The sequence below is a fragment of the Desmodus rotundus genome, chromosome 1 (assembly GCF_022682495.2).
Source record: "Desmodus rotundus isolate HL8 chromosome 1, HLdesRot8A.1, whole genome shotgun sequence".
Lineage (NCBI taxonomy): Eukaryota > Metazoa > Chordata > Mammalia > Chiroptera > Phyllostomidae > Desmodus > Desmodus rotundus.
The window spans coordinates 27302950-27317011 of record NC_071387.1 but is presented as its reverse complement, the minus strand read 5'-3'; the positions used below and the strand labels follow the sequence as shown (position 1 = coordinate 27317011).

At 39.5% G+C, this 14062-nt stretch overlaps 2 protein-coding genes across 5 annotated transcripts in view; one reads left to right on the top strand and one right to left on the bottom strand.

Annotated features, from left to right (window-relative positions):
• Positions 1–11651, bottom strand: part of ERP44 (endoplasmic reticulum protein 44) — a 65008-nt gene extending 53357 nt beyond the window's left edge. Inside the window, exon 1 of one of the 2 annotated variants that reach the window (XM_024560041.3) lies at positions 11395–11651. In XM_024560041.3, the coding sequence (XP_024415809.1) occupies positions 11395–11451 (57 nt within the window). In that variant the 5' untranslated portion in view covers positions 11452–11651. The remainder of the gene's footprint in view (positions 1–11394) is intronic. The other variant, XM_045195094.3, reaches the window with a different exon arrangement.
• The window catches only part of INVS (inversin), a 125402-nt gene continuing 122973 nt past the window's right edge, over positions 11634–14062 (top strand). The window contains exons 1-2 of one of the 3 annotated variants that reach the window (XM_024560091.4): positions 11634–12024; positions 13099–13170. Coding sequence is in view for 1 of the 3 variants with exons in the window: in XM_045195093.3 (XP_045051028.2) it covers positions 13982–14008 (27 nt within the window). In the remaining 2 variants the exon portion in view is untranslated. Of the gene's footprint in view, positions 12025–13098; positions 13171–13925; positions 14009–14062 lie in introns of those variants that run through there. The other 2 variants (XM_024560090.4, XM_045195093.3) reach the window with 2 other exon arrangements.

The following is a 14062-nucleotide window of genomic DNA, read 5'->3' as shown; positions in this document are numbered from 1 at the left end:
CTCTCCCTAAAAGGGATGTATATTGCATACCTAGGCTTCCAGTGAAAAAATCCAAGTAACAAACATATGTTTGAAGCATGCAACAATATTCCAAAGTAACTATTTGAATTTACCATTCACAAATAAATGTATTTATTACCTTTACCTTATCATAGCAACTATGAAGCTGAAGTAGAAATTACATCGTCCCTGTTTTATAAATAAGGAAAATGAAACTTTGTAATAACTGACATATGTTAAGTGCAAATATTTATTAAATGATAAGATTCAAATAGGCTAAAAGTAACTTGTCCAAACTAGTGGCTGAACAGGGTTCATCATTATATAATGAATATAAGTACAACTAAGTGGAGTTATAAAACAGACCTAGGCAGATAACCTACTTAACAGTCACAGTGTTAGACAGTTTTTATGACAGTGCAATTATCACCATTACAAGACCATAGGATTTGGGAGCCCGTCATGCCAGCGCATTACTTCGGTGCACACAATTTTAATACCAATGGATGGGCAATTTTAAAATTACAAAAAAGGGAAACAATTCATTCATTCACTCACTCACTCACTGATTTTCTCATCGAAACATTTCTTGAGTACCTAATATGTGGCAGAAATCAGAGCAGTTGAAGTGCCTACAATGTCCCATGGACACATTCAGAGTCTCATTTTGTCTTCCCAGAATTCTGAAGAAGACGTTTTTACCCCCATTTGATAGGTGAGAAAATGGAAGCACAGAAAGGTTAAATAACTTTTAAAAGTTAAGTGGTCAAGCTAGGTGTCATTTCCAAGTTATAAAGTACAAGTACATGTACATGTGCGGACATCTTTTCTTTCTTCAGTCCCACGTAACCAGAGGTCTACCGCTCTATACCAGAATCAAACAAGAACAGGAGCCCAACCCTACCTTCTTCACAATGTACATGTCACTGTTAAAAGTCCTTTCAAACATACATAGGAAAAAATGGACATACAGTTGACCCTTGAACAACAGAGGTTTGAACTGTTTGGGTACACTTATACGTGCTTCTTTCTTTCAAAAATATGTATTCCCATAAATGTATTTCTCTTTCTTATGATTTTTATTAACATTTTTCCCTAGTATACTTTAATGTGCAAATACAGTATCTAATAAAATAACATAAAATATGTGTTAATCAACTGTTTATGTTACTGGTAAGGCTTCTTGGTCAATGGTAGGTTATTTGTAGTAAAGTTTTTGGGGAGTCAAAAGTTACACAAAGATCTTCAACTCCGTGTGGGACGGGGGTCAGTGATCCTTCTCCCCACATTGCTCAAGGGTCTACTGTACATTAAAATGTTATCAGAGGTTGGGGTATGCACTTTTTTCTTCATTATGCTTTTTTTTTTACCATGAAAGTATACTGCTTTCAGGAATCAAAAAATGTATCAGAAAACCTTTTGCATTAACATTTTAAGTTATTACAACTACAGGTTGTTACCCACCCTGCCAAACGCAGGGAATATTTTTAGTTTTGCATACTGGAGTCACTCTGGGGTAAACAGTCAAAGCTACTCCCAGCAGAGGCATCTGGGCAAAGAGTTAAGGAGATCAATATTACCAGCAACCCTGTTTGGAAGTTCTACCTCATTGGGTCAGATCAGCGATTTCTTAAAAATGAAATAAAGCACAGAATAGGACACAAAAAAAGAGGAAAATATCAGGAAACAATGTTCATAGTAAGAATAAGTATAGTTTTGCAAATATGTATTTTAGCTATGTGATTGAAATCTTCTAATATGCTACAGTAGGACAACCCCCCTGCTCCTTGGAAATGCCCGGGACAGCCCACATGGGCGCCAATGCCCCTCCCTGGAAGGCTATTCCCCCAAGAAATCCAAATGACTAACTGTCTCACCTATTTCGAGGCTTGCCTTCTCAGTGAGGCTTTCAAACTAAATTCCTCTATGCATTTCTGACCCTCCATACCCTCCTACCTAGCTCTCCCCCCCTTTTTTTTTTTGGTACACTTAACAAGATTATTATTGAGCACTTAACCTGTATAAGGTATTGTACTAAAGACTAAGATCTAAGAATAAGAAATTGAGATACATTTCTTTTTTACCATTTTTTGTCCCACAAAATCATAGAGGCACACAAATAACCCTTCCTATAATTCAGATAAAATACTTGCATTATTCTTCAGAAGTTAATGGGCAAGATAACAAAGGTGAAAAACAACATATCCAATATTTGAGCCCAAATCTGACTCCTAAACAAAATATCTTCTGGAAGTTTTCTTTTTAGTAGATATACTTTCAAGTTATCATTAAGGGAAAAATATTTCACATTACTTCTGGGAGATATCCCAGAAACAGAGTATAGGCACAATTAAATAATAAACTGCACGATCACTGAAACAAGTAAATCATGCTTTAAAATGTAGCAGAGTTTTTCTCATTATTTGCAGATGGCATGATACTGTTTGTAGAGAACCCTAAAGATTCTACCAAAAAAGTAACAGAACTGATAAATGAATTCAGTAAGTAGCAGGATACAAATAAATACTCAGAAAGTGGTTGCGTTTTTGGCCATGGCTTGGTAGCTCACTTGGCTAGAGCATTATCCCAACATGGCACAGTTGCAGGTTTGATCCCTGGTCAGGGCACATACAAGAAGCAACCAATAAATGCATAAATAAGTGGAACAACAAACTGATGTGTCTTTTTCTCAAATCATTAAAATTAAAAAAAATAAAAGAAATTGGTTGCATTTTTACACACCAATAATGAACTATCGGAAAGAGAAACTAACAATCCCATTTATAATTGCATCAAATAAATAAATAAATAAATAAAATACCTAGGAATAAATTTAACAAAGGAGGTAAAAGACCTCACTTGAATTTTTATAAGATACTGAAGAAATTCAAGATGACTCTAACAGCTGGAAGCATATACTGTGCTCATGTATAGGAGGAATTAACATCATAAAATGTCTGTCCTACCCAAAGCAATCTACAAATACTCCGAAAATTCACATAAAAGCACAAAAGAACCCGGAAAGTGACAGCAATCTCAAAAAGGAGCCCTGACTGGTCTGGTTCAGTTGGTTCAGCGTAGTCTCTCAAAGCGAAAGGTCCCTGGTTCAATTCCCAGTCAGGGTTGTGGGTTCAGTCCCTGACCAGGGCACCTCTGAGAGGTGGCCAATAGATATTTCTCTCTCACACGGATGTTTCTCTAACTCTTTCTCCCTCCCTTCTCCTCTAAGTTAAAAAACCCCAAAACTTGAAAAGGGAGAACAAAATGGGAGGTATCGTACTACCTGATATCAAACTATGCTAAAGTAAGCAAAACAGCATGGTACACAGACCAATATACCTGAATAGAGAGCCCAGAAATAAACACATGCCTATATGGTCAATTAATCTATGACAAAGAAGGCAAGAACATATCAGGAGGTAAAAACAGTCTATTCAATAAATGGTGTTGGGAAAACTGGGCAGATACAAGCCAAAAAATGAAACTTGGCCAGGTTCTTGCACCATATACAAGAATAAACTCAAAACAGATTAAAGACTTAACTGTAAGACCTGAAACCATGAAAATCCTAGAAGAAAATATAGGCAGTACAATCTCTGATCTCTCTTGACATTATTTCTTCTGACATATTTTGGGGGGCAAGGGACACAAATGAAAAAAATAAATAAGTGGGACTACATCAAGCAAAAAAGGTTTTGCACAGCAAGGGAAACCATCAACAAAAAAAAAGACACCCTGCTGAATGAAAGATAATTGTCAATGATATATCCGATAAAGGGTTAGTATCCAAAATTTATAAAGAACTCAGACAACACCAGAAAAACAAACAACCCAATTAAAAAGTGCGCAGAGACCTGAACAGACACTTCTCCAAAGACGACATGCGGATGGCCAATAGACGTATGGAAAGTTGCTCAACATCACTAACAAGCAGAGAAATGCAAATCAAAACCACAAAGAGATACTACCTCACACCCGACAGAAAAGCTATCAATAACAAATCAACACACAAGTGTTGGTGAGGACAGGGAGAAAAGGGAACCCTCACGCACTCTTGGTGGGAATGCAGATTGGTGCAGTCACTATGGACAGCAGTGTGGAGGTGCCTCAAAAATCTAAAAATGGAACTGCTGTATGACCCACTGATTCCACTTCTGGGTACATATTCAGAAAGACCCAAAACACTAATTAAAAAGAATACATGCACCCCCACGTTCACTGCAGCATTATATACAACAGCCAAGACATGGAAGTACGCCATCGGTAGATGAGTGGATAAAAAAGTGGCGGTACATAAACACAAGGGAATACTCAGCCATAAAAAGAATGAAATCTTACAGTGTGCGACAGCACGGATGGACCTAGAGGGTATTAAGCTAAGTGAGGTCAGTCAGTCAGAGAAAGACAAATACAGTAAAATTTATATGTGGAATCTAAACAAGAAAATAAATGGATAAAAAAGTAGAAACAGGCTTAGAGATACAGAGAACAAACTGGTGGAGGCCAGAGGGGTGGGGGTGTTGGGGGACAAGGTAAAAAGAGTTATGGCATTAAGGAGTGCTAATTGGTATTTACAAAATAGGCACGGGGACGTCAAGTACAGCATAAGGAATACAGTTAACAATACGGTAATATATAGTTAACAACATGGTAATAACTATCTGTGGTGCCAGGCGGACACCTGAAAGATCGGAGGGAACCTGAATGTCTGTCGGCTGTGCTGTATACTTATAGCTAATAGAAAAAGAGTGTTGAATGCAAACTGCAATCAAAAAAATGTAAATTAAATTAAAATCTTATGGGGAAAAATGTAGCATAATTTTTATAGCTCTAAGGCAAAATTAAGTTCTCTGAAACTGTTCATTCAAAGATTAAGCAAAGAACCAAGTATTTTGCAACACAGTGGCAATTTTGTTAATTATAAACAGATCACAAGACTTTCTAAGAGAATCAGTACTCATTCTCATGGTAAAAACAGGTGCTATCTACAGAGCTTGAGGAATGAGTCGATTTGAATAGATGTTTTCTAAGAAATTACTTGGACTACAAAAAGAAGTAGCTCTTCTTTACTCTTTCTTACCTTTCAGAATGTGACGTCATTACAGAAGTGTGAGCTTCTCACCAGCTAGCAGAGATTTTACTGCAGGTGGGCCAGAACCATAGGAATAAAGTCAAAAGGAACTGAGAATGTCTAAATTTCTTCTCTCGGGATTAACTCCAAATCACAATTATACTTGAAACTGTTCTTTCCACAAAAGAGATAGCCTTCAATTCTGTGTCAGTAATTTTTCAAAAGTTAAATTTCCCCCCTACATTTCTCAAAACTTCAAATATAACAGAACAGCAAAACAGCAGGCATGTAACTATGAGAGTATCTTGTTCTAAGGTCCAAGAAATTTTAACTCTGTTTAAGACTAATGCATGAGCTCTACTCCATCAGTAAATCATACTTGCTTCACACTTTAGAGTTGGCTCAAATTTCTTAGCAAACTGCTTTAAATATTAAATATTAGTCTATCCTCATGAGCTCATATAAATTATAGCCATTTTAAAATAGGCAGTAAGAGATGCACATTCATTTACAGGTTTAATCAAATTAAAAGATTAGCTCCTGGCAAGGGTAGCATTCTGACACCCGAGGCAAAAAAACGTATCTACAAGCCATCTTTTTACAGGTAATTTTCCAATTAAAATGTAGCTATGTTCTTAGTCAATAAAATTTCCTCTAAAGCAGCAATTTTCAACCTTTTTCATTCCATGGCACACATAAACCAATTACTAAAATTGTGTGGCACACCAAAAAAAAAATATTTTTTGCCGATCTGACAAAAATAAATAAATATAATTTTCATTCATTCACACCAGATGACTATTGGTTGTGTTGGCTGTTGTCATTTTTTAAATTTGACAATCTAAGGGAAAAGAGATCAGGAATTACACGTTTTAAAAATTCTTGCAGCACACCAGTTGAAAAATCACGGCTCTAAAGTATCGTTTCTAAAGATGTTGCCCTTAAAAGGGATTTTACTACAGAGACAAATTGCAGGCTCTCAAATCACAAAATCTCAGTCATATTCCATGCTATAGAATCCCAAAACAGCCTATTCAATCTCATTCAATTTTTAGTTGGAAAACTATGGTCTCAAGAAGGAAAGTGACTTGCCCTTTTAGAAGAATCAATGCTAACACTCAAACTTTTATTTTCTGATTTTAACTAGTATTCTCTGGTGCTTCCCTAAATGTGCTATCAGGCAACCAAAAGCCAATCCCTGCCCACTGATAAGGTACTGAGATTTTCCAGGTTACTGCCCTTGTACAGACAAGATATATGTTCAAGTTTTTTTGAAACACTACTTGAGGCGTTTTCCACATTCTTCACCTCAGCTTTGTGTTGCTTTCTGGGACTGAGCAAGAGTGAGACTCTAAATGAGCACTTTTCAATGACACTTTCTGAACTGACAGAAATGGCCCATGCTCCGTGTGGTTTAATACGCTAGCCACTGGCCACGTGTAACTACTGAGCACTTGAAATGTGGTTACCGTAACTGAGGAATGGAATTTTATATTTTATTTCGCTTTATTCATGCAAATTTACAGCACAACTCTAGACAATTAAGCTTCAGTCATTGTAACTGCATGGTTTTCATGTCCCTTCCCACCTACCAAACTGAGCACGACACTGACGGTGGAGTCCCTCAAAAATAAAAAGGCCCCAATTCCTTTTTGCCAGGGTCAAAAATTCTTTTGATTCCTAAACAGATTCTTCTGATTCCTCTTTCTAAGATCTCTTAAATCTAATTACCACAGGTCCCACTACTAGGCTCTGATAATCTTAAGGAAAAAATGTAAAAAGAACTGGGACTCTGCTATTACTCAACAGCTTTCCTTAGCTCAAATACTACTAGAATGGTTTTTTGAGATCATTTCTTCTTTCTTTTTTTTTTGCTTTCATCTATTATATTAATAATGTTCACGTCTACAAATGCAGGTGACTAAAAATTAGCAGCATTAAAATGTAATGCTCAAGGTTCTACATAATGAGAAAATCACAGGGCTGGAAAAATCATAGAGATCTTGTATCACAGTATCACCAAGGGAATAAAGGAGTTAGAATTTGATTGCAATATTCCGAAGGACAGAACCAAGACCTGAGATCTAAGAAACTACACACGGACTTCCACAAAGTGGAACTTTTCCCTCCCTTCCCTCCCCTCTTGAATGGAGTAATCAGAATGGTGAGAACCCACTAAAGAACACGATCTTTATTTGGGTTAAGGTAATAATGAGCCGTTCTCCTGTAAATAGGCCAAAGGGTTTGCTAGCCTCTTTAGGGCCAATTCTGACAACTAGCCATGTCAGCAAGCCAGCCAGCAAGACTTCTTAGAAAAGCAAAAACAAAAAAAAACACAGGTATTCATGTTAAAGATTTATTAAGCTACTGAACCTTTTATTCATTCCATTCAGGACCAAAAATTAATACATCAAGTTAACCCTTCACGGCTCTCATCTTTTTTCAAGAAGACTTCTCTGGTTCTCCCATCGAGAAGTACAACGTAATGCCTCTTTCAAACATCTACAGCGGTCCTTCTTTTGATGGCTATGTTGTGAAAGTGAGATTCTGACTCAGTAGGCCTCAGGTGGGGACGCTGGAAGCAGGTGATGCAGATGCCTAGGCTCACAACCACACTTCTGGGTGGCAAGATGTGTACAACCACTTGTACAAATACCTTAGGACATCTATCACTTTCCTTTTGGAATTCTAATTATTTACATACACATCTTCTCTCCCCCCACCAAATTATAAATTTCTTGGAAGCATGATATGCATTTCAAATATCTTTTTCTCTTTAATAGCAGATAGCAAACAGGCATCCAAATAACAGGAGGAAAGGAAAGAATAATACCAATAAAGTGAAGTTCCTATGGACATGCACAACAGTGTGGTGATTGCAGGGTAGAGGGGAGGATAAGGGGACTAAATGGTAATGGAAAAAATATACAATAAACAAAACAAAATAATAATAAAATAAAAAGTAAAGTCCCTGTAGCCGGGGTCAGAGTTCATTCCCTACGGAATGAAAGGTAGGCTGAGGATCAATAACTGCTGTTAAAGTCCAGCTGATTTCACCCACTTACTTGGTGCGATGGAACCGAGCGCAGCGATGCCAGCGTCGGGAAAGCTGTGCTCAAAGCACGCTACTCTCCGCACCACGGAGAACGGGTGAGGGGCACGGGTCTGCGACCTGCTGGAAGGCTCACAGATGTTTTTGAGGAAATAGCCAATCAAATAATAAGTCTATTAATTAGGGGAGTTACAGGAATATCCTTTTTGACACACAAGATAAACTACACAAAGAATTGCTGAATCATTGAATTCAAGGTGCTTACAAAAAATTTAGTTAGGCGATTTATGCTAGGTTGCTACATGGAAGGGTTCCGTACACCGAAGACCTGGAGCTTGTGTGCGGATGCCCTGACATTTAGTCCAGTGTTCTTGGCTCTGTGCTGCCTTTCGAATGGACACTAAATGAATAGACAAAGTAATAACACTTTCCATTGTTCTTAAATTGTAGCTCATGAGTATATCCATTCTGAATTACTGGAGGAAGTAAAAGTAAACATTTTTTTTAAGGGACAAATAACGTGAACACTTACAACATTACATATGCACAGAGAAATGGAAATGGTTAATAAATATGAAGTAATATTTAACTTTGGTGGTAATAAAAGAATGTAAATTTAAATCAGATGCCATTTTGGTCTACTAAATTGGCACATATTACAAAAACACCCACATATTGGTACAACTTTCCAGTAAGGCAATTTGGTATAGTGTATCAGAAATAGTAAAAAACAGACATACTGTAGGATCCAAGAAATGTAATTCTAGAAAAGTTACTTGAAGATATATTTGTGGATTTGCAGTAAATATCATTGTATGTGTTATCTTTTGTACACTTTTTAATAGTTTTGTATTTATGCCCAGGGAAAAAAATGATCACAATGAACTTTTTAGGCATAGAGTGATATTCCAAAATGCCTTTAAGATCAGGGAAAACTACTTGCCTATAAAAGTTTAGGATTATATGTTTCAGCTGTTATCAACACCACTATGTCTGGATAAGTCTAGTTCTTTAGGACTAAGGTATAGTTTACCTGAAGGAAATGATTGTACTAAGAGAATATATGGCTTTTCAGAACAAGACATTTAAGGATAAAATGATGACCTTGAATATTCAATGGCTGCACATGGGAGGGAATATACAAGTCTAGAGGGAAAGCGAGGGATAAGGAAGAAAATATACTGGGAAAGATAAAGAATGTATTTTCAGACAGGTAAGACACTGAGTAGGCAAGTTCCACCCCTAGGACAGAACTACCAGTTGGATAAGTAACTCGAATTATGATTAGGCAGATGTTTTATAAGCATTTGCTAACTGGTATATATTATTAATATTAATTTGGTAAATACTGTGTTCAAATTGAATCTAGCTTGTCTGGTTTATTAAACCTTTTCTTGGGCTTTATTTTTCTAGCCCATAATTCTTTACAGGTATCTCTAAAGTGTTTTTAAGTTTCTATTCCTCTACCCTTACTTAGATAAATATACAAAATGTTAACTAGACTTTAGAATTACCAGGAAAAAAATTCCTTCTTTTTTATCATTAACTGGATTTGTATGTTTTCTATAAAAAGGATGAGTTATTTCAAAATAAATTCTTTCTCCTTCTTAAACTTAGCTCTGTAATCAAACATACCATTCCAAAAAAGTGCACCTGATACAATGTTCCTACTCAGTGTCAACTATTCTTTCCACTGTTTTAAGATTCCCTTTGCATTTTTTCCCCCCAGTAACCCAAAAGTAATTTCTGACAGACAACTCCTACTTCAGGCCATTTTATTGATACAGAAAAGAACATTATCTGGGGTCCTTAAAGAGAGAGTGGTCTCCAATGAACAATGAGTATTAATCCAGTACTTCCAGAAGGAAAAGAGAACCACAGTGTATAATGAAAGTACCAAAAGCCAACTGTACACTGAATATTTTCCTATACACCAAAGTCATTCATTGCTGTAGATAAGTGGCAGTAAGATACTTCCTCATTTATTACCATGTCTATATAAAACTTTAGTCCTCAAAGATACTTTAACATCCCCTTTAGTTTTTTTTTTATAGTGTTTTTTCCTCAGAAGGTTCAAGTACTTACACAGTTTTTGAATGTGACTTGCAAATCACAGAGGGAAGAGAGGAGGGAGAAGGGGGATGAGAGAGAGAGACAGAGAGAGTGAAACTAGTTTAAACACAGTATCAAGACTTTTATGCACTGTGGTGGAGTAAGTACTGTAAGTCAAGTGACCTGATTCAAGTCCCGGTTCTGCTGATAACCAGCTATATGACTTCCTCTGAGTTACTTAATCATGTTTCTTGCATTGTAAAGAAAGTGATTTTGACTTAATGTCCATTTTAAATTTGGCTTTTAAAAAATCTACAATTAAAGTTTATTCAAATATTGGATTATAATAACAACTCAATCAAAGGTATGTCATTTTTTTCTTTAGGGAGTTAGTTCGTCACTTTTGTCTCATCTTGGCCTGCAGCCTGGATTACTTAGGTTGCACATTCAAGATGCACTTTGGAGGAAAAGGTTTTTTCATAAGATGGGATGGAGCTGAGCAGGTGAGGGAGTCAAGGAATGAGTGCATATGTATGCAAAAAAAAAGTGATTATTCTCAAATCAGGAGCACTGAAGAAGAACTCTGCTTAAATTTGGGGGAGGGAGCTGTTAACAAAAATTGAGAGAGGCCTGGAGCTGATACTTTCAGGTAATAACAGATTCCACCTTTATACCTTCAGTGGACACCAAACCAGTCTCCAGTTCCGGGTTCCCAACCAATCATATCCAGCCACAACAGAGGGATCTGCCAACCCCGGCACCGTTTCAGGACTCCAGAGTGAGATCCCACGACCCCAGCACCTGTCGGCCTCACACAGTTTCCAAAAGGAGGTGATAAAGGGGAACAGTAATAGGTCTATCCCCGGTCCTTTTCGATTCAGGCTACTACCAGGTCCAGGAGCCCTCGAGACCGAAACTACCTACATACTCCAGAGCCAGGGCGAGCGCCTCGCTGTGACCCTCCCCAGTATCCTTTCTCCAGGGCCATTTCTCCTGTTTACAGGTCCCAAGCTCCGACCGTGGTTTCTCAGGCCTCGGGAACCCCGGGCCTGGAAAGCGGACAGACGGATGCCGAGAGTGAAGGCAGCGGGGGAGGGTGTACTCCTCACCACCGGAGAAAAAGATACAGCAGGACAGGGGCAGCTGTGTTCCCCCTCGGCGACGGCGGGAGGCCGTCCCTGCGGCTGTCGAAGGCTCTGTCATTCCTTCACTCACTCACCAGGAGCAGCAGGGAGCATCTCAGGTCGGGTAAGGATAGGAAGACGACAGGATTCATGATAACGCTGGGATCCGCGGCAGGGACAGGCCTTGGCTGCTGGGACTGGGTAGGGTCGGACTGGGTTAGGAAAGGGCTGGGCTCCGGGAGTCGGCGGCAGCGGAGGATCCTCCCGGCAACTACACCCCGTCCTCTCGACCCGGAGCTCCAGCGGCGAACACCCGGGACAACTTCCAGAGAGGCCTCTCAACCCTCACTTCCGGGTCCTGCCCACCTCGGAGCACATTGGGAAATGTAGTCCCGAACCCCTCCAACTGAGCCCGTCATCGGGCCTGCAGAACTCCTTTCCCATCAGGCTCTCGACCCACGTCCACCGAGTTCTCTGCACGCGAGGCCCTTTGGGATAAAAAGGGCAAAGAACGGTGTACCCCAGTATTTCCGAGGAATAGGAACTACAATTCCCAGAGGGCTGTGCGGTCCAGACTCGCCGGCGGCCCTCTGACAGGCTCAGTTTCAGCGCGTTGGGGTCTGCCCCAGGCGGATGTAGTGTTCTGTCCTGGCGGGAGGGGCGGCCCAGTGGGGGTCGTGCCTCCTGGAGCCGCCCCTGGGACGTGAGTCCTGGAGGAGGCAGGGGTGAGTAGGAGGGTTCCTAGCTGGGGAAGGTCCAATCGATCTGCACTGCCTTGGCTCCTGCCTCAGACTCCAGGGCTTGTGGCCTGAGCTGTGAGCCTCCGTCTTTGGTCTCCCCGCCTGCTGCCTTTTCTTTCTGCGCTAATTCCTGAGTTAAGAAGTCGGAGCCCCTTCTCAGGGCCCCGGATGAATCAGTAAATGACTTATCCCTAATTGCCTCTGTGGGCTCGTATAAGGAGTACATGTGGGAAAGGACGGGAAAGCACGTTGTAAACTGAAAAGCCCCAGTGCGAAAGTGATTGCTGGTAATGCATGGATCACTGCCCACCAGACAATTAGGAAATTCGTCAGCCAAGCTGTTGAGGCTCTTAATCTGGTCCCAGTTACCTCTCCAGCCTCATCTACAAATACCCAGCCGGGTCACTTGCCCCGAATGGAAGCCAAACAATCGCCACTAAGTACCCGGGAGGCATTCTGCGTTTTTGTGGTTCTCCCGAAGCCTTGCGTTTGCCCCAGCTTTCCTGCTATCTGGAATGTCCTTAACCCCTTCTCTATCTGGAATTTCATCTCAAATAACAGTCTCTCAGAACTTCCCAAGCAACCAGCCCTTTCGTCTGAATCAGAATTACTCTTCCTTGATTGTGACTGACTACAGCACCACTAGTTTTGTACAGTTACAATTATTAAACCATTTATTACACTGGCTTGTTTTATAATTAGTAATAATGATGAGCCCTTTGCATTTTATAGCATTTTATAATTAACAAAGTGGTTTTGATTTTCATCTATAAGTATTACTACAAAAAACAATAGTGCTAAAAAATACATTTGAGCAAAAAAAAAAAAAAAAAGACAGAAAAGGAGGAAACTAGGAATCACTTTCCCAGCTGACAAAACCAAGAACTTTTAGTTAGGTTTCTGGTCTCCTAGTCCAGGTCTCTAACTGCTGTACCACTGATCCAGCTCCTTCCTAACCGAGGAGATAGAAATGGGGAGTTTAAAGAGAACAGATACACATGCGTATAAACCCATTACTCTATAAGAAATTAAACTTTGATCCTCATGCTCTGGACTTAGCACCCAGACTGTGACTTGTCACTCAGCGAACATCTACTGAACACCAGCTGTCTATCTGTTGGTGAAATATATGTAAGTATATGTAAATGAGATTAATTTGTAGTGTATTTTCAAAGAGTATGAAGAATTGGGGGGGGGTTCTCATGGGCTTGAAACTCTGATCACTGAGAATCTAAAATGATACGTATCGGAGTTCAGAACGATACCCAGCACATAGTTGGTTCTTGTAGAATGAATCAACAAGGTCTACCTTTTCCATTTTTGTATTTTACAGAAAGTCAGAGAGCTGAGGTAGGCAAAGGGCACACTGCTTATTATTAATGGAACAGAGCCCCAGTGCAATTATTCATCTACAGTGTTTCTACCTCCATCCCTGTTTTGTAGCTTCTTTCAAGTCACTTCAGTGTAAGCCTGCATGTGACAGGGGATTTTCTTACATGACACACGTGCTCAGACATGACAGAAGTGTCTCACCATGCCCATGTAAAGTAAACACGTGAAGAGCTGACCTTTACCAAAATTAAGAAAACACTTTCACTGTAAGGCAGAACTGGAACCAAACATCTTTCTCAGTGACAACACAAGTATTAGCTCGTCAGTAGTGATAAATTTATCTTACAAAACTCCCAGATTCTCAGGCGTCACAGAGACTGGAGTATAAAGCTTCTTGGTAAAATCAGAAGGGGGCCATGTCTGTCTTTCCAACAGCTGTTCACGCACTGTAGCTGATCAATAGCTGCTGTCTTTAAACAGCTGTATATGCTCCAGTTTGCCGTGATCCCCATGACTCCCTGTGTTTCTTACTCTTTGTACCTTGCTGATTCCTATAGGCATTCAACTTTGTAGAACATCTTATGTTCAGGAAGGAAGTTTAAGTTCATTGATGCAACTACTCTTCCCTTCCCATCAGGTACTTGAATTCTTACTGCATTTCTGATATAATCCAAACTCTGCTTAAACACTA